The sequence below is a fragment of the Pelophylax lessonae genome (genome assembly GCF_965119305.1).
Source record: "Pelophylax lessonae genome assembly, chromosome: 9".
NCBI classification, from domain to species: Eukaryota; Metazoa; Chordata; class Amphibia; order Anura; family Ranidae; genus Pelophylax; species Pelophylax lessonae.
This window is the reverse complement of record NC_138776.1, coordinates 66,698,473-66,720,041: the sequence shown is the minus strand read 5'-3', so window position 1 is coordinate 66,720,041 and position 21,569 is coordinate 66,698,473. Positions and strand designations below refer to the sequence as shown.

The following is a 21,569-nucleotide window of genomic DNA, read 5'->3' as shown; positions in this document are numbered from 1 at the left end:
GCTAGCCTCTGATCTGTCCCGGTTCGCACTTACCTGCAAGAAGAAATACTCACTTTTAAAATTTCTTCTCCAGCGTTGCCATCTCTGTTGTGGGCAGCTGAAGCCAGTGCGATCCTCTTCTGCGTCCTCTTCCGCGTCTTCTTCTCCCAGAATGCGCCTTCATCGGCCCCTCGCGTCACTTCCGGTGCGGCGCCGCATTCCTCCACAGCTTCTGGGCATGCCCAGAAGCTGTTTAGCAGGGAATGCGGCGTCGTACCGGAAGTGACGAGCGGCACTGGTGCCGTCGCATTGATTCCTGGGAGCGATGACGTTCAGCTCCCAGGAATCATTGCATACCGGAAGTGAAGGCGCGGGCCGCGGCCACAGAGGGAGGAAGTGCAAAATAGGTGAGTATTTCTTTCTACAATTACAAGGTAAAAAAAAAAAAAAAAAAAACCTAACTATCCAATTCCTTTTCAGGTGAAGGAGACCAAGCGGATGGACACAAAATCAATTAGGTTGATTTTGTGCCCGGAACTCCGCTTTAAATTGACAGGACTAATCTGTGTACCACATGAGCACATACTGTAGCCAGTCTGTGGGAGCCAGAATTATTGTTGGTTGGCAGGGGATCAAATACTTATTTTACTCACTGAACTACAACTTGATTTATAACATTTGAATAATGTTTTTTTCTGGATTTTTGGTTGCTATTCTGTCTCCATCATTTAAACTACACCTATGATAACAAATACAGACCCTTCATTTCTTTGTAAGTGGGCAACCTTACAAATCCTGCAGGGAATCAAATAATTATTTTTCCCCACTGTATACATATAGTATATTGTCTACATATTCAAACATATACTTAAGGCTACCATTGCTTTTCACCCCTTCTGAAAATGCTAGCTACCTGGCTGTTTTGCTGATCCAATGCCTTTAGGACTTTCTAAGGCCCTGAGTATACTCAGCAGAGATCCCCTTTAAACATTTTAATGGTTGTCAGGTTTGCTTTAGGCTGCAAAGGCCATGAAGGTCAGACATGTAAGAGTCCTGCATGTGAAATGGGCACACAGCATAGGAGAGCTGTGGATTTCCTGGGTAGACACACTCATCCAGTGACAGGATCTCTGATAGACATGGAAATGTGTTCACTTTACAAAGAAGTAAGCCGGCCCGGGCACACAATGCAGAGCTTTGTCATGGAGTTGTACTGTGTCCAGCTGGCATCTGCAGAGCCAGATCTGGTATCCAGCTGTAAAGTAATATAACAGAATCCTGATGTGCAGATCAGATCCAGCTTTGCTGCAAGGCTAAGCACTAAACACTGCGCCTAATTACATTACTAGAGAGAAGTATTCTCAGGGACAGGGCACATTAACCTGGGAGAGTAATAATACTGTAGCAAAATAATAGGCATCATAGCTTCAAAATATACACATAAATACTATAGAAAATGTAGACAGGTGCAGAGAAATTTTCCCTAAGGACTTGATTGCATATACAGCTGGAGAACACTAAAATAAGGAGGTCGAGCCACAATTTTTTCCCCCTCCCTGCGGCTACAATTCTCTGCTTTGCAGTTATCGCTCCAACTATATCCCCTGTTGCACCACCGCCGAATACAACCCATCCAAATCAATTAGGATACACTGCAACCCCCCTATAACTGCATGCAATGCATGGGGTTGTGACACAGTGGTGCCGTCTTTTTAGATTTAAAAGAGGCAGTAAGGAGGCAAATTATTGCCCGCCAGCCACCCTCTGAAAGACAATCCACTGCGGATTGCTTTTCAGAGGAGTAGCAACAGCTGCCTCCAGTGCAAATGAGGCCTAAGTGTTCGTGTTTTTCACTCCTGTGAAAAAAATTGAGTCAGTTTCATTTTACATATTTAACATTTATATTTTTGTAAACTGCTGTTTTACAATTTTTACTACTATTTAATTACAATCTTAAACATTTACCATGGTGTGCACCTGTGACACAGAATTCCCTAAGGCTACATTCACACCTGAGCGTAGCGTTTTCGCGCGGTTTTTACTGCGATTTTTACCGCGATTTTCAGGCATTTTTTGTGCAGGTGTTTTTTGAGTGAATAGATACCAATGGAAAACGCCTGTAATCTGCCCAAAAAGAAGCTCATGTACTTTCTTGAGTGTTGGGCGTTTTGCTTACAGCGTCAAAACGCTCAGATGTGAACAGGGGCCATTGAAATGAATAGGATTTGTCTTGTTGGGCGTTTTGAGAGCTGATCTGAGAGCAGAAAAACTCCCCAAAAATGCCCCAAAACGCCTACATGTGAACGGAGCCTTACATTATGTTTTATCTATAGAGAGGGCATAGCAGCGGCTCTTCTCTTTCAGGTAGTTTGTCCCAAATTAAAACCTCCTAGGGGAGCTGTCTAAAACAGGAGGGGGGGGGGCACTTTTATGGCTCATTAATTTGTAAGTTTCAGCTTATGCTACTGAACTCTGTAAACAACAGGCCTTTAACAGGAAGAATACTAGCCTAGAGCCCCACCCAGTGGCTGAAATATTCATATGTAATATCTCTGACCAATAATAACTATTGAAAGAAAATATATACAGTATATAGACAACCATTATACTTGTGTAAAACTTACCTTGAACTCCTGCTCCAGGCCGATTTTCTCAAAGTGAGGTGCTGGGCTGTACAGATTCTGAAGGTGTTTTTCTAAAGAGGCCACATCGAGTTCTGTGTCTCCATAGAGGTAGTATTCGAGTAAGGCTTGGTAGATGAATGAATACTGCATCTAAAACAATATGAGGAGGGAGGAAAAGGGGAACTGATGAAATGGGCCACTGATGTTTATACTATAGAGTTTTGCTAAAGCGGTTGCAAACCTCAGACATGAAATATGAACAAAGCATATCCCTCTATATTGTGTGCTTGTCTCAATCCAGAGAACAGTGTAATTTCTATTTGCTGCTTCGTTCCTCTGTTATCCGCATGAATCATTTCTGACAAGTTTTTCTGACACCAAAAGCAAAAAGGTGACCCAGGTGTCACTGACGGCAAGTGGGCGAGAGATATGGATCTGCCAGCAGATCTGCTAATGTGGAATTGCTTATATCTTTAATTTGTACATATGTGAGTGGCATTTTCAATAACATTTGTAAATGGAATTATGATAAGTGACATCATTATACCCTTACATGAGCAAAGTTTGGAATATCAGCAATATCGGCCAGTTCCGGGGCCGATACAGATATATCAACAAAAGTCAATATCGGCCCTCAATATATCGGCCTTGCCGATGATCGGTCGATCCCTATGTTGCATTCATTTAGAAAATGCAAAGAGTGGTAAGCAAGTGACCTCCTGCATTCCGTAGGCAGCAAGGCAACCACCTGACATGGGATCCAGAAGATAATGGATAGCACTGTATTAGCTGTGCCTAGTACAGTGATTTCCAGCTTCCAGGGGGAGTGGCCAGGTATGTGCATAATTACACTGGTCTGGTCCAAGCGGGACCAATGTAACTATGTAAAAATATCAATACCTGGAATACAGCTTTTTAAAGTTTGTAACTGCTTGCAAACAGTTTGATGTCCGTAGTCTGGGCACAGAAACAGGAAACGTTAGAGGCTCATTTAGACATGCAAAAAAATGTGTGCGCCAATTACTGCACCTAATGTATTAAGATGCGTTAATGGTGGGTTTTTGGTGCATTTTGATGCATTCATGTCATGTTAAAAAAACGCTTGCTAGATACCCCCTCTGTGTTGATTTTTTTATTGTACGGATTTCTGTATTATTATCTCAGCTATTAACGCTTTCTAAACACATCGCAAACATGCTGTAAATGCCATATGGGCATTTGCAGCACATTTACATTAACATCAATGGAATTGTCTGAGAAGCGGCAAAGCCTGGCAAACGACACGTTGGGTCAATTTTGATGCAACGCTAATACAACCATGTGAACAACACTGCAATGCACACAACTTGGACAGGCGTTTGTGGAGCTTCAAAAACTTGCTTTTGAAACTAGTATAAACTTAGCCTAAAGCAGAGTTATACATGTATTCTACTTACATCAGTCTGAACCATTTGAGGCCGCTGGCTCCGGATTTTCAAAACAAAGTGATACACGTCCACCTTCTTTTCTTCATTCATCATGTCTATAATGGCATCTATGACGATAAAGGTTCCCGTCCGCCCCACGCCAGCACTAGAAAACACAAAGATGTGCAGGGTAAATAGACTGATCCTATTCCTTCCTGTGTTTGATGAAATTCAACATAATATTTATTAGCTTGTTTTCTGGTTCACTTGTTTTTGATAAGCTCATCAAGACTCCAGTAAGAACAAAAATTTTAAAGCAGAACTCCAGCTAAAAATATAAAAAAATTAAATTAACAGCCATATAAAAGTAATAATAAATAAAGAAAATAAACAGTTTTTTCTCCAATACTCACCCACAATCTGGAGCTGTCCCCTGCAGTAATACCTTTCCACCACTAGATAGACATGTGTCATATGGCCAGTGAGGCTGGATCATATCTTCCCTCTGGATAAACGTCAGATCAGATCTATCCACTGCTGGTAGATTTGTTTATGGGTAGATGTATGGGTTCTTGCTTTGCTCCCCTCCTCTTTGTTGGTTGTTTTTCTTTTTGATTTTTATATATTTTTTTGCATTTCTCACTTTATATATATATATATATATATATATATATATATATATATACACACACAGTATCTCACAAAAGTGAGTACACCCCTCACATTTCTGTAAATATTTTATTATATCTTTTCATGTGACAACACTGAAGAAATGACACTTTGCTACAATGTAAAGTAGTGAGTGTACAGCTTGTATAACAGTGTAAATTTTCTGTCCCCTCAAAATAACTCAACACACAGCCATTAATGTCTAAACCGCTAGCAACAAAAGTTAGTACACCCCTAAGTGACAATGTCCAAATTGGGCCCAATTTGCCATTTTCCCTCCCCGGTGTTATTTGACTCGTTAGTGTTACAAGGCCTCAGGTGTGAATGGGGAGAAGGTGTGTTAAATTTGGTGTTAGCGCTCTCACTCTCTCATACTGGTCACTGGAAGTTCCACATGGCACCTTATGGCAAAAAATTCTCTGAGGATCTGAAAAAAAGAATTGTTGCTCCACATAAAGATGACCTAGGCTATAAGAAGATTGCCAGGACCCTGACACTGAGCTGCAGCACGGTGGCCAAGACCATACAGCGGTTTAACAGGACAGGTTCCACTCAGAAAAGGCCTCACCATGGTCGACCAAAGAAGTTGAGTGCACGTGCTCAGCGTCATATCCAGAGGTTGTCTTTGGGAAATAGACGTATGAGTGCTGCCAGCATTGCTGCAGAGGTTGAAGGGTGGGGGGTCAGCCTGTCAGTGCTCAGACCATACGCCACACACTGCATCAAATTGGTCTGCATGGGTGTTGTCCCAGAAGGAAGCCCCTTCTAAAGATGATGCACAGGAAAGGCCGCAAAAAGTTTTCTAAAGACAAGCAGACTAAGGACATGGATTGCTGGAACCATGTCCTGTTTTCTGATAAAACCAAGATAAACTTATTTGGTTCAGATGGTGTCAAACGCATGTGGCGACATCCAGGTGAGGAATACAAAGACAAGTGTGTCTTGCCTACAGTCATGCACTGTGGTGGAAGTGTCATGGTCTGGGGCTGCATGAGTGCTGCCGGCACTGGGGAGCTACAGTTCATTGAGGGAGCCATGAATGCCAATATGTACTGTGACATACTGAAGCAGAGCATGATCCCCTCCCTTCGGAGACTGGGCCGCAGGGCAGTTTTCCAACATGATATCAACCCCAAACACACCTCCAAGACGACCACTGCCTGGTGATGGACTGGCCAAGCAATCTCTCCAAACCTAAACCCTAATGAGCATCTGTGGGGCATCCTCAAATGGAAGTTGGAGGAGCGCAAGGTCTCTAACATCCACCAGCTCCGTGATGTTGTTATGGAGGAGTGGAAGAGGACTCCAGAGGCAACCCGTGAAGCTCTGGTGAACTCCATGCCCAAGAGGGTTAAGGCAGTGCTGGAAAATAATGGTGACCACACAACATTTTGACACTTTGGGCCCAATTTGGACTTTTTAACTTAGGGGTGTACTCACTTTTGTTGCCAGCGGTTTAGACATTAATGGCTGTGTGTTGAGTTATTTTGAGAGGACAGCAAATGTACACTGTTATACAACCTGTACACTCACTACTTTACATTGTAGCAAAGTGTCATTTCTTCAGTGCTGTCACATGAAAAGATATAATAAAATATTTACCAAAATGTGAAGGGTGTACTCACTTTTGTGAGATACTGTAGGCATGGATTTGGCCCTTTGATCCCTGTATTTCATTTCAGGGGATCTTGTCTGGGGCGCCCCATACATCCCTGTATGTTGCACCCCTTGTTTGGACTCAACATTTTGGTTCCCCTTCCTCGTGGGGAGCTATACAAGTTTTTCAGGTGTAGGTTTTTGTGGTTGGTTTTTTAGTTGATTTTGATGCTCACATTTGGTGTTTCTTTGGCAGAAAGTTTCTTAGTAATCTGTCATTTTTTTACTTTCACTTTTCAGTCTTATTAATGGCACACATATGGTATAATTTTTTAGTTTTATATGTTTTATTATTTTTCACACACTATTTCCATGCATCCCCTCTGTTTTCACACTTTTTTCATTTTAGAGGGTATTTTTTCACTTCACTATATATATATATATATTTTTTTTTTATTCTATTTTTTTTTTTATTCTATTTTTTTTTTCAACTTTTTTGTAGTAGGTTTTTTTTTCCCTTTGTTGTACCTCTGTTTTATGCAGCTATTGCCATTTTAAATTCAAGATTCTATCACCTTTTCATAACTTCAGTTGAGCTAATCACACTAATGCCCCGTACACATGTACCGATCGTCGGCTGAAGGATCGGCCGTCTTTTGTCCAGGGCTGTCGTGTCTGTTGAAAACTGCAAAAGACTGCACAGGAATTTTGTCGGCCAACAACAGCCGACTGCAGAAGTGATGTCATGTGATGGTTAACTTTCCGTGTGTTTTTTCTTTTCTGAGCATGCCCAGTCTTGCTAATCTGCTGTCTGTTGGCCGAAATCTGTACTGACTGAGGAACAATCGGCCGTTATGGTGTTGGCCAACAAAAATTTTAATGCCTACACGACAGATTCTTTGCGGCCGAAAGTGCGCTGTCGGCTGTCGGAAGCATCATACTAACAAGCCTACAATCGGCCGATCGGTCGTCGGCCGAATATTTACGGCCGACAATTGGTACGTGTGTACGGGGCATAAGGGTATGGTTTTATTTGCATTTGTTTTTGGCTCCTTCTTATTTCCTTGCTGTGTATTTGCCCCCCTCTACTTCCTCTTTCCCCTCTTTTTTTTCTCTTCATCTCAATTCAGGACATGTGTGTTCTGGTGCATTTTTTAAGGAATTCCATTAAAAAAATGCAACATGTGCTACTTTTGTTGACTGCACTGGAACGCACTGCACTGATGTGAACTGCAATCAATGTTAAACATTGTCCATGCATTTTTAATGCAGAATAAAAAAGAACTGGACTGCATCTGCTGTGAACCAGCCCTAGCTGTTCATAGTTGTATTACACTACTGGAGCCACTAGGTGGAGTGTTTGTGCAATAAATGACACTGCTTCTATCATACACTATATTGTCAAAAGTATTGGGACACCTGACTTTACACACACATGAGCTTTAATGCCATCCCGGTCTTAGTCTGTAGGGTACAATATTGAGTCTGCTCACCCTTTGCAGCTATAACAGCTTCAACTCTTCTGGGAAGGCTGTCCACAAGGTTTAGGAGCGTGTCTATGGGAATGTTTGACCATTCATCCAGAAGCGCATTTGTAAGGTCAGGCATTGATGTTGGAAGAGAAGGCCTGGCTCGCAGTCTCTGCTCCAATTCATCCCAAATGTGTTCTATTGGGTTGAGGTCAGAACTCTGTGCAGGACAGTCCAGTCCCTCCGCCCTAAACTCGGTCATCCATGTCTTTATGGACCTTGCTTTGTTTACTGGTACGCAGTCATGTTGAAACAGGAAGGGGCCATCCCCAAACTGTTCCCACAAAGTTGGAAGCATGAAATTGTCCAAAATATCTTGGTATGCTGACACCTTAAGAGTTCCCTTCCCTGGAACTAAGGGGCCAAGCCTAAACCCTGAAAAACGACTCCACACCATAATCCCCCCCCCCCCCCCATTAAATGATTTGGACCCATGCACAAAGCAAGGTACATAAAGACATGGATGAGCTAGTTTGGGGTGGAGGAACTTGACTGGCCTGCACAGAGTCCCGATCTCAATCCGATAGAACACCTTTGGGATGAATTAGAGCGGAGACTGCCAGCCCTTTGATTACAACAACCACAGTGTACAGAAAGCCTCCCGATTACCATATTGCATTGCATTTTACAATGGCAGCAGCTGCAGTTTGAAAAGGAAAGTTTATATTATTGAATGAAGCTAGAGGAAGAATGTGCAACCTTGACTGTGGATTATAATGTCAACAGGTAGAAAGGAAGGAGAAACTTAAGAAAAACAGGGGAAGAAGATAGACCTAGAGATCGCCATTATTGCTTGATTCTACGGAGTTGGTCTAATTGATTTAGCCAAGGAGGATTCCCCTGAACATAACGGAGGTTCTAAATACGCATTTGGCCCTAACCATGAAAATGGGGGGCAACATTATGGGGTGAGTTGCCAGCTGATGGGAGTGGAATCATGGAGGTGGTGGATTTTCAGCACGGGACTTTTACCATCTGATCACTAATCACAATTTGTTTGATTACAGTGGATTGAGTGTGGACCTATTCTGCACTTTTTGCTTCTGTGCACGATTTGATCAATCTCTGTTTATTCATTGTCACCTCTCATTTATTTATTTAATATTTATTTATGTACCGGTATTTATTCATGGGTGTTTGCACGGCTAGTTGAGATATATTTTCACTTTATAATATTAGGTTTAAAAGACTGCAAATTGCTGTTAAAATAACATTACCATGTTACAACGTGAATGATTTCAATCGGCAATATAGTTAAAGTAGAGGTAAATCCTATAGGTTATTTATTATAATAAGGATTTATTTATTTTGCCAAAAACACTATTGCAGGTTTCGATTTTATGTTTTTCTTTATAAAGTATGAATCCATTACATGAATTGAAGAAGTAACAATGACAGATATAACAAAGCATAAAAACAGCCCAGCGAGTGAAGGTCACATCTAGAATTCCTTTCATGTAAATATAATAGCAGAAAGCCAAAACTGTTCCCGCTGACAATGCCAGGACGATAATTAAAAATGGAATGTAAGATGCAGATGCTAGAAATAATCTATGGCACACTTGGCCAACATGGAGAACCGGGGACATTTCCAGGGACAAACTCTGCATAGCTGGGAAAGTCTGTGAAAATCACAGCCAGGTATGGGACCCCCTATGTAGGTCATGGCAGCCTTCTTTAACCAGGGTGCCTTCAGGTTCCTTTAGGGGTGCCTTGGCAAAAGCCTAAAAATTGCACCAAAATTGTATACAAGCCAGTGGGTGGATCAAGCCTGCCTATTAGTTACACAAAGCCGCATTTTTTCATTGCGCACCACTACAACCTTCCAGCGTCCTAACAACCAATGATGTCATCAGAAGATAAGGAGGACGTCAAATACCTGAACAGCATCCTTGTTTACCCCTCCCCTGCCCCTCTCTCTCAGGACTGGGGTCACATTAGCTGAGGGATGGAGGGAAACTGAGGGAGAAGAGAAACATTGGTGTACTAGTCAGTACCAGATTGCAAAGGTGTATTAGCTTTGGAAGAATACGTAACTTGTAAAATTGGTTATCCCGTGTGTAGATGTTGCTGTGTTATGTAAAACTGTAGGTTTCATTTTTCACAATTTTAGAATAGGGTGTCTCGAGATTTTGCATAATTTTAAAGGGTGCCAAAAAAATGTTGAGAAACACTGGGCCATGGGATGCACTCTTTGGACTGTCTCTGGTTTATAGGATTTCTCCCTTTTAAAGCAGGATGCTTTGGAGGGGAAAATGAAAGCCATCGTCCTCCTCCCAGAATATCGAAGCTTGGGATGTCTATAGTTTCATCAGCAGGTGTATGGCAGCACTGACATTCAGGGTCAAGCTCCTTCCCGAAATAGTTTTATGGGATATCCTGGCATGGTATATATTCATTTTTATAGTGTTGTGCCCTTTCTGCAACGTCCACACGGAATACAAGTAAGCCATTCTTACTTAAGTAATATTCTCTGTAGTGTTTATTAAAGACAACAGTGCCTTAAAAAATTATAAATTGGCTTGTTTGTGGTCATGTTATGATCTGCCCCTCTAACCTCCATACTGGCCAATCAGGCAGGCTATTACATTTGGAAGCCAATATGATTATAGGTGGGGCTGTTTTAGAGCAAAGCCATCAACACTGTGGTCAAAATTTGCATAATCAGGGTCCTGGGCTTGTGGACCTCCAGGGATCATTGAAAATCAACACCTTGAGGTACCTGCTTTGCAATTCAAATTTATCATCTTAGAAGAAGCTGCGGGTACACATTGAAGTTAACCCTTGTGAAGATTCAAGAAAAACCATTGATTTAGAAGTAATAATTGACAGTTGATACACCCCAACTGAAAGTTAAATTCAGGTTTTCAGCAATATTACCTGCCTTGTAGGCTGATGGGTGGGAACAGGGAGATACTCAGAGGGTCTTACAGGACTGAGAGCTCAGTATGCTCGGCAGTGGACTTTTAAGCTTGGGCGCCAGTAAGTGTCATTTGATAGTTCATGCGATTGAACAGGTGTAAATCTACCCTCCAGCTGTTGCCAAACTACAAATCCCCTTATACATTGCAAGGCTGATGGGATCTGTGGTTCTGCAACAGCTGGAGGGCTGCAGTTTGACACCCCTGCTTATTGTTGGGGCCTTGTCACATAAGTGATCCTGATGCTGCTGGCAACCTACCAACAACAGGACTGCTAGAGAGACTACAAACCTGCTCCTACAATGTCGCTCGCTTGCTATCCAAAACGCACTTGCCAGCAATAGCAACAGAACACCGCCTCGCTGGTTCAGTCAATTGCAGGACTGACGCAATAGAAGCAGGGGAGTGCTCTATGTGCTCCCTTTGTTAGGGAAGATTTCAAATTTGATTCTTTTAGTAGAGTGGGGGGTGGGGGTGGAGCTAAAATCTGTATTTTTTTAAATTGTTGTTTGTGGCCCAATGGTAAGTTTCCTTCCATTTCTTGTCATAGTGACCATGTTCATCACAGGGATGAAAGAAACAGAAGTCTGCCCAATCCTATCCAACGCTAAAAACAAAGTTGTTGCTGGAGTTACACTATAAATATTAAAGGATAACCTCATCTTTAGTGAAGATGTCCTTTAAAAAATCCCCCTAACCTTAGGTTAGCCATATATTATACAGTTTTCTTGTACAGTTTTCCCTTAGATTTACAAAAACCATATAATATGAGGTCAAACCTAAACACTTTCAATTTGTATGCAATAAGGCAGGCCCTTGCACTACATAGAAAAGGTAAATCTATAGGAAGTTGAACAAGAAAACTGTATAATGTATGGCCAGCTGTGGTGTAGCCCATGTAGATTAAAAATAGCTTTCCTCCCCATCCAGGGATCTTCCCTTCAGCAAGGTCTTTGCAAACTCCTCTTCTCATGTGCACCATACCCCCATTCATCCCTAGTGGTGAGCCGTACTTCAAGAGACCCCTGGAGGCACCTACCCATTGGAAAAGTCAGGCCATGGTGCGCAAGTGCAGTAAAAAAAAAAAAGAAGAGGAAAGACCTTGTGGACAGTGTTATCCCTGGTGGACTTGACTCACACTGCCTGACCAATAGCAAAAAGAACTGATCGTTTTTGACGGTGGCTGGGTTCACACCTAATGCGGATGCGGCTCACAGCCACGATCCGGTGCATCCCTGTTCTCCATTTCAGGGACGAATCGGGCCTACATTTTTTCCTCAATTCCAACCTGAAACAAGAGCCAAAGACGCACAGGACTCCTGTGCAATCCAGTCTACAGCAGCCACGGAGATGTGTGAACCGGCTCCATTTAGAGCCTGTCACAATCTCCTGTCATGCAAATTGGATGCAGGGAAACCCGCCTCCAATCCGCTTAAGTGTGAACCCAGCCTGAGACACATCAATCAGCTGGTCCGTAAATATTTAAATTAATTTATATTAATCATATGTAGAGTATGTGCTAAATATCATAGAATCGATCATAGGTACCTATTGAACCAAGTGTTTCGGTCAATATTAACCACTTGCCGTTTGCGTACGGTAATAGTACTGTGGCAAAGTGGCTCGTTATCGTCTGACGACGTAGATCTACGTCATCAGACACTCCCCTTTCTCGCCGGCTCGCGCGCCGCCAGAGGCTCGCTCCCGCTGTATTCAGTCACAGCGGGAGTCGGGCCAGGGGAGGAGCAGCGGCGATCGCCGCTGCTCTTCCCCGATCGTCGGGGATCTAGTGTGGAGATCCGCCCGCTTGTGTAAACACAAGCGGGCGGATCTCCTAAGTGACAGGCAGGGTCAGATTGCAGGGTTCAGCATAGCTGAACCCTGGATCTGTCCTTGTGTCACTCAGTCACCTCCCCCCACACGTCAGTAAGCACCAGGCATACATTAACCCCTCCCTCTCCAATAAAATTAACCCCTTCCCTGCCAGTGTCATTTTTACAGTAACAGTGCATATTTATAGCACTGATTACTGTAGTAATGTCACTGGTACCCCCAAAAGTGTCAAAAATGTCAGTCAAGGGTCCGATCTGTCCGCCGCAATGTCGCAGTCCCGCAAAAAAAAATCACAGATCGCCGCCATTACTCGTTAAAAACCAATCAAAATACGCTTATTGTGAATTGTTTTACCAAACATATGTAGCAGAAAACAAATTGGCCAAAAATTTTAAAAAAATTTGATTTTTACATTTTTTTGGAGGGAATTTCGTATAAAAAAAATGTGAAAAATATTGTTGTTTTTTCAGAATTTACGCTCTTTTTTTGTTTTGCAAAAAGTAAAAATTGCACAGGTGATCAAATACCACCAAAAGAAAGCTCTGTTTGTGGGAAAAAAAGGACGTAAATTTCGTTTGGGTATGGCGGCGCACGACCGCGCAATTGTCAGTTAAAGTCGCACAGCGCCGAATCGCAAAAAGTGGCCCAGGCGTAAGACAGCAAAATCCTCCGGTGGTAAAGTGGTTAAAAGAGGATTGATGAGGAGTATGAGAGTTGTTTAAAATACCGTTGATAAGGAATCAATCTTTTGTGATAGCTCACATTTAGGTCACAGACAAAACACACCATATACTGTATGTTGAGTATTGGATTTAACAAAACTATGAAATACAAGACCATGCAAAACAACTACTCTGCCCCAAGGGACATCACCAACCTCATCTCAAAATAAATCCCTAACCTTCCTTTCCACTCCTATCAGGACCTGTTCTCTAGCTCCCTCTTCATGTCTTCTGATGATCACCTCCAGGACTTCTCCAGAGCCTCTTCCATCCTCTGCCACTCTCCTCCCCAATTTTAATGGCTTTATCCTACTCTTAGGTGAACCTTGAAAACTGATTGTCAGGGAAGCCTGTCCCAACTTTACCTAGTAAAAATTCCTTATCGGTTATTACCTTTTGTGTTGCCCTTCCCTTTTAGATTGTAAGCTCTCATGAACAGGGCTCTCCTAACCCTCTTCTCTTAAATTCTTTTGTAACTGTACTGTCTTTATTATGTAAAACGCCATGCAAAATGTTGGCGCTATAAAAATGCTGTAAAATGATAAGGTGAGGACCTACCTAAACAATCTATTCCATTTCCATCCTATCAGGCAGGCTCCTATACTATATTGTTGTTGGTAGATCTAAAGGCAACTGTACAGTCATAGTGTAACGTATGTGGTCAGCTTTAACGATGGGTGCTTTCACAGAATTTCACATGTTTCTTCCATAGGTTCTGTGCATGTGAAATGTCCTTGTGGTTAAAAGGGGCAGAGGCAGACTAAGGGCTCGGAGTGTGATAAATCAAACATTCTGAAGTGTCACTCTTCTTTCTCCATGTAGCAATGTTGGGCTATCACATGTGTTACTTTGGAAACATTTCCTTTATATATATATATTACTACAGCTGCTTATGTGGATTGATGCTTGGTGTTGCCCTCTAAGCAAAATAGGAAGAAACGACCCGAGACTCCATTTTACACATTAACAGAAATTTGTTAGACAGCACGTATCTGACTGAGCAAATCTCAGCTGACACATGCATAATTCAGAGAGTCCTTAATTAACCTGCATGGAAACGCTGCTGCTGCACCCCCCCACTGTACATGGCGGGAAGTCATCTCTGCTGTACAATTAGCTGGTAACTTACAAGCTGACTGTAAAATAAGAAGACAGTTTAAAGAGTACTGAGGTGTGAATGTGTTAATTGCAACCAATCACAATGCAACAGCTTCGAATAAGACCTATGACATATGATTATTGATGACTATTGTTGAAGCAGCCTATATAAGGTTCTCTTCAGGTGGTGTGGGGTACCAGCTGAGATTGAGAAAGCAGTCTTGTGCTATAGTGACAGGTGCTTCTGGGAAGGCGGCCATTTAGGTGATGTGCTCCACACATAATGGCCTTGTCCAAAATTGATATGTTTTTGGTCCAGAGTTTTTGATATTGTACAAGACCCTAGAATAGCTTTTCTACAACTCCCTACTCCAGGCCTCACTAATCCCCAGCAAAAGCATGCCACCTGTATTTTTTTATAGCAGCTAAACAGATTATTGTCAGAAGTTGGAAGAAACGTACAGCCATTTTGCAAGCAATTAAAACATGTATAACTGCGTTGCTTGTTAATGAGAAGCTTTCTAGTATCCTCAATGACAGGCAACCAAAATTCCTCAACATCTAGGAACCCTAGCTTATGTTTCCTACCTTGAATCTATCTAGCCTCAGTTGCTTATAGTTGTTTTGTTTTGTCTCTTATTCAGGGATCTTAGGGGCTTGTTCGATTTTTTTCCTCTTCTTCCTCTTTCCTACTCCCCATACCCTCTCCCTTCCCCTTTCCCCAGTGCCACCATGGGTCCCTACTATCTACATTTAGAATTGCATACAAGTAAGGGAATATGGTTCACCTCACAGGTGTTCCGAAGGTTATGCAGTGTGCAGGGCAGCCATCGGAAATGTTGGGGCCCCTTACACAGCTTTAGGCCTGCCCCCCCCCAGGCCTGACCACCAAGTTACATCCTCCTCCTCTGCCCGGGCCTGTGGATACATATGAATGAATGCTAGGATGCCAGGGGGTCCTAGCAACCAACACTTTTGACAGCGGCGGCAAGTGGGAGGCTGGGGACTGGGCCCCTAGGGATGCCTGGGTCCCCTACATCTGTATGGGCTGTACCCCCCCTGATGGCGGCCCTGGCAGTGTGTTTAACTATAGCTGGTTCATAGCCTCAGCTTGTCTTGGCTGTGAGCACTTTCTCAAGACAAGCAATGACAAGAGGGATGGAGAGGCTGACACAACCCTCCCTTCTTCTGCTATCTTATTGCTGTTGCTTGTACTGGGAATGTGTTCATGGTTGAGACAAGCTGCAGATATAATCATCCGTCTCCTTCAAAGCTGTTGTCGAACTGGTCACTGCAGGAGGGAATGGGGGCAGGTTGGACCTCAAAACTAGAGTTAGAAAGCACTTAGAGACATTAGAAAAAGTACTTAACGTACTTTGTCTGATAGGGGAGGGAACTGTCCAAAAAATATATAATAACAGATTATTTAATGTAATGTAATAATTAATTTAATGTATCTGTACTGACACCCTTCATTAAACTGTCCTGTCTGACAGCTCATACAACACTGAGCATAATATAGGAAGCTCCTACTTCATCCTAAGGGCTGAGTTCTTCTTTCTGATTGAAGCCTGCTTAGTCAAAGAATGCCTGCCAAAACATTTTCTGTTTGAGATAGACTGGGGAAAAGTTAGAAGTTGTAAGGCAGTGCATCCACTAGGAGGAGCTGTGCCTTTTCATTTACCTAAACCTTTCATTGGGTGGATCTATCATCTTGACAGTGTTATTCATCACAAATATATATTTAGTATTCCTCACCTGCAGTGAACAACGATGGGTCCAGCGTGGGCAGGATTGAGCGATTTTACTTTTTTAAGGAATTTCAGCATGCCAATGGGTGTGAAAGGCACTCCAAAGTCAGGCCAACTGGTAAAATGCAACTGTGTCACCAGTCTGGGGGCCTTGCAGCCATCGTGGACCTGTAGTGTAAAGTGGGAGGTAAAGATTAGAATCAATAAAGTGATGCTTAACCTACACACAGGCGAATTTGGAACAAAATCACCTAAAAAAGTTTCTTCATTCACAGTAATTGGAGTATGAAGTACCTCTAATCTTAGTTTAAAATGAATCATTAAGCAGGGACCTATCATCTTTACAGGATTGCAGTTTTTTTGTACATTAAGTTTTAAAAACTTACTCTACATGCATAAAATCTTGAGCTGTTGAGATGTGCTATGGGTAACAGAGGTGTTGCTAGGTCCTGGCATCCAGGACACATTCTCCAGTTATTCTACTAAGAGCCCCAGATCTTCTACTAAGTGCCCCGGTTCTCCTACTACAAAGTGCTGCAGGTCTTCTACTAAGTCCTCCAGGTATTCTACAAAGTGCTCCAGGTCTTCTACTAAGTGCTCCAGGTCTTCTTCTACTAAGTGCTCCAGGTCTTCTTCTACTAAGTGCTCCAGGTCTTCTACTAAGTGCTCCAGGTCTTCTACTAAGTGCTCCAGGTCTTCTACTAAGTGCTCCAGGTCTTCTACTAAGTGCTCCAGGTCTTCTACCGTGCTCCAGGCCTTCTATTAAGTGCACCAGGTCTTCTATTAAGTGCTCCAGGTCTTCTACTAAGTGCTCCAGGTCTTCTACTAAGTGCTCAAGGTCTTCTTCTACTAAGTGCTCCAGGTCTTCTACTAAGTGCTCCAGGTCTTCTAAGTGCTCCAGATCTTCTACTAAATGCCCTAAGTCTTCTACTAAGTGCCTTGGCTTTTCTACTGAGTATTCCATTTATTCTACTACATGTCCCAGTTCTGCCCCTTAGTGCCACAGATCACCTTTGCGGTGATGGTTGTTTAATCTTTCTAGAATTTATTTCCTAGATTCACAGGTTTTATGTACCTCTAACTTTGTAGGAAGATAATTTCCTGAATCATAAAATCTGCTATTTGCTAAAAAATGATTGGGTTTCGATGTTTACCACTACTGTACACTGTGAGAAAAGGGCCAGAGCATTAAAGGCTCAGTACTAAGGGAGAACAGTGGGATAAAGAGAAAGTCCAAAGACAGGGAAGGTAGTAAAGCAAAAGGAAGTGGAAGAGATGGGTGACAAGCTCTCCATGTTTTGGGGTTTCTTTTGGGAACCCAGCAACATCCCTCATTACCAATAGGTCCTTTGCTCGTGACTTTTAAAGCGTAGCATTTGCTCCACATGCTATAAATCATAATGACTAATGAGGCCAATCAGGGATCCAAACTGAATTTTGATTTAAAAAAAAAAGTGACGTGTCAATGACTTACAGGCTGTATGCAGAACTTTCGTATTGTATAGTCTACCAGAACAATAACATCCTCCACAGAGACTCTGATGTTACCGTAAATCCAACAGCCTTGGTCAGGCCAGTACTGGTAACATTTGTCCTAGAAAAAAGTAGAAAGATGAAAGAGATAAGTAAAATCATTCTAGACGTAAGAAAATGTTTAAACATGTTAGAAATGCTAAACACATGCAGAGCTGCACCAGATTTTGAACTCTCCAGTTTTAGCAAATCAAACCCATTGAGTTTTAATTAAATTTTACTGCAGCTAAGGAATACATTGGTGTCACCATACTGCTGCTGATTAGACATTAAAGGAGCAGAAAGACACTGAAAAGTCATCAGCTCATTCTGTTCTCTCCTCCAGGGTCACTGTAGGCACATGTGCATGTAGCAGAGCCTGACTGGCTTTTAGTGCTACTCATAGGTGTGCGCAGCCAAAGCTCAAACACACATGTATACTGTATATACTGATAGTGTCAGCAGAGCAGTGGGCAGTGTCAGTAGGGCAGTGGCAGGTGCCAGTTTTTATATACATTTTTTTTTACACTTTGTGAAACATCAGGGGGCTAAACAGAGTGAATCTGTGCCAGACAGGGTGATTAGGGTGTGCCCAGGCACACCCCGTGCGCACGCCTATGGTGCTACTCCTCCCTCTCCAGTTTGAAAACTGTTGTGCAGGAGATGTCAGGAGGCGGTTATAAAAAACAGATTCAGGTACTTATGCTACCTGTATTTAAAATGACATTTAATTAATTTTAAAGGCATACACCATTACAATAAACTGTGCCTTCATATCTGCCAGTTGTTTGGCTTTGATTTCTTTGATGTCTCTGCATTCTTGTCCTTACCGTCTGCATAAAAATGACTTTATTTCTTCTTTAACCTTGACAAACACACTGATAACAATCTACTCTAACAGCCATTAGTGTTATCTGTATAATGCAGTAAATGCTTTGTAGTTCATGTATTAAAATTCAGAAACGGCCCATCACCATAAATCATGAGATGCCAGCCTCATGACATCATTGCCAGCCTTTTTTCTGCACTCTGGGGAACCTTGAAGTGAACTGTAGAACACAAGAGATAAGGAACACTACTGGCACATTCTCCCAGCATTTCCTCATTGCAGCTGCACCCCATCCTGAACTTTAACACTGGCTTTGTGTCAGTTTCATAGTGCTGAACTACTCAGAGAGACTAAATATACACCAGCAAAAGGAAGGTCACCTCTTTCCTTTCCTTCAGGTTGGTGAGCATGACTATGGTCGCCGACTTCTGTTCCCAGACCATCCTCCAATAGTCGTTGACTGTATCTTGCTTGGGACCTGTGGGATGAACATCATTGGTTCTCAATATCATATCCATTAAGTATTCTTTCTTACATAAATAAATGTCATTGATTTTTTTTTTCCCAACAAAGCTGGAATGTTACTTTCATTGTTCTAGTTGGAAATAAATAGGTAAGAAATTCAGTTTTATGCACTGAGCTCAACAACATTGGATCCAGAATGTGGATGAAATCAGCATCATGTATCATCATCCATATCAACTATTGGCACTTTTCCACTGCAAGTACCGGCTCGGCTCTACTCGGCCCTGCTTGACCCGGTTTGCTTTTCCACTGCTGGTACCGCATGGTACGGTGTTGTAACGGTTCGGTACGGTACGGTATGGTTTACCTTTCCACTAAAGTAGTACTAAAGTTAAGTGGGTGGGATAACAACGGGGTGGGTGGGATTCTCTGACCAATCAGTGGCTAGTAGTGATTGCATGCAAAGGATTGTGGGATATGGTACCGGGTATGGTACCTCTTGGAACCACAATTGAGTAGGTACTGTTTTTGAGAGCCGTACCGTTCGGTTCCATGCAGTGGAAAAGCGCCGCCGTACCGTACCGAACCGTTCCTACACCATACCATGCGGTACCAGCAGTGGAAAAGCACAAAAGCGAGCCAAACCGTTCGGTTCCATGCAGTGGAAAAGCACAAAAGCGAGCCGAACCGTTCGGTTCCATGCAGTGGAAAAGCGCCATATATGACCAAACAAATGTGATTAACCCCCCAAATTAATTCAGGTATTTCCAATGAAGGTTACCAGTAATGCCACCGCATACAGACATTTTTAAGAATTGTGCTCCTCCAACCTCTATGTCAGGTCAAAAAAAAAAGGAAAAAAAAACAAATGCCCTACAACTCTGCAATACATACTCATTTCTCAATGGTTTAATCCCTTCAAAGACCCTGCAAGTACAGAAGGATACCTGTACACTCAGCTACCAAGTCCTGTTGTGGGTTTACAACACAGGGGGCACTTTTATGGACTGAATGGTGTAAACCCTGTCTGGCTGTCTCCTGCCAAACTGCTCAAACCCTACCTCCATCCCATTGAAGATGAATAACGGCAATGCATAGTGGTCACAATCAGTTGGTACAAGCGCAATAGGGTGGTAGCCTTGGGTTAAGGGTTACAGTGAACCTACCACCCTATTGTGCTTGTACCAACTGACTGTGATCACTATGCATTGCCGTTATTCATCTTCTACACTGTACGTTTTCTACTTTTAATAAATATACTTATCCATGCGTTATTACACCATGTATAGGCTTTCTTTTGTTTTCTGAGTACCTGGGTCCTGGGGAAAGGACGCATATCGGAGTGAATTGGTCTACTAGAGGAGAAGGTTATCGGTGATGGTCGTTTTCTACAAGACCTTTAACCTATTGCTTGCATGACTCTGTGCCAAAGGCATAAAGAGTCCACATGTTCCGGTAAGCCCTCCTGAGTCTATTGTGGTGGCAGCTACACTGGTGGAGATTTAACTGCTCTTTCACTTGGAATTACACTTGGTGTATTTGGTGGACTTGGTGGGCATACACTAGGACAGTGATGGCGAACCTTGGCACTCCAGATGTTTTGGAACTACATTTCCCATGATGCTCATGCACTCTGCAGTGTAGTTGAGCATCATGGGAAATGTAGTTCCAAAACATCTGGGGTGCCACGGTTCGCCATCATTGCACTAGGAGATCAACATTCCCACTCTTTAGACACTTTTTCTTCACTAAGTGGACTTTACAATTGCACATTAATATAAGTTTTTAATTTGTTTTGGTGGAATATTACATTTATACTGTTTTTGTGCAAGCTGTCTCCAAATTGTTGAGGTGGTCAATACTCATTGAGAGGTACAGTGACCCCCACATTGGATAGGACATTGATACTCAGCTCCTTGATGACTTAGCACATTAATATTTTTTTTCACAGTATGCACTAAGCACTTTTCTATCCTGTTTACTAACCTAAAGGGTGACTTCCGATTCAGGAATAATATACGTTTTTATGCATTGGGAGATCTAGTTTTCCTATTATGCGATGATACATATCACATTCATTTGATGTTTGCGCTATATGCACTGAGCACTTTTTCAAGTGGCTACACTTTAATTGTTATATAAGTGGAAGGAATCTGACTTTATAAATACTGAGCGTGGCACATATAAGGATTATACATGTTAATAGTACATACCAACACTCCTCCTGTTATTGATTACACATGCAGCTGTTGGAGGACTTTACAAAAAAATAAAAAAATAAAATACTGGCCCCTCCATTCAATTCAAACTGTGCGTGTGCGCATTGTGCCCCCCGACTCCAACTAAACTCAGTGGTGGCCTCTCTGGGCCGTTCAAACTGTGTGCATGCACTCTCTCCTTCCCTAGCTTATCCTTTGCTTAAGGTGAACTTACACTTTAAAGTCCATTTAAAACTACATGTCCACCTAAGGCCTCATTCACACGGGCCTATCCAAGCAAACATCTGTGTGAGGGGCTGTGTTTGCCACAGGTTTGCCCTTGCATGCATTCCCATTCATGTCTATTGGGATGCAGTAGATGCATGGTTACAGCGGCTGGTTCCAATTTGACATCCATGCAGGTCCAGGTCCAAAAC

General features: G+C 42.5%; 1 protein-coding gene across 1 annotated transcript in view; it reads right to left on the bottom strand.

The window, feature by feature from the left end:
- PTPRE (protein tyrosine phosphatase receptor type E) overlaps positions 1-21,569 on the bottom strand; it is a 383,381-nt gene that overhangs the window by 44,048 nt on the left and 317,764 nt on the right. Inside the window, exons 9-13 of the mRNA XM_082267389.1 lie at positions 18,850-18,947; positions 17,603-17,722; positions 16,136-16,296; positions 4,040-4,175; positions 2,604-2,753 (exon numbers count right to left, since the gene is read on the bottom strand). Coding sequence (XP_082123515.1) covers positions 2,604-2,753; positions 4,040-4,175; positions 16,136-16,296; positions 17,603-17,722; positions 18,850-18,947 — 665 coding nt within the window. The remainder of the gene's footprint in view (positions 1-2,603; positions 2,754-4,039; positions 4,176-16,135; positions 16,297-17,602; positions 17,723-18,849; positions 18,948-21,569) is intronic.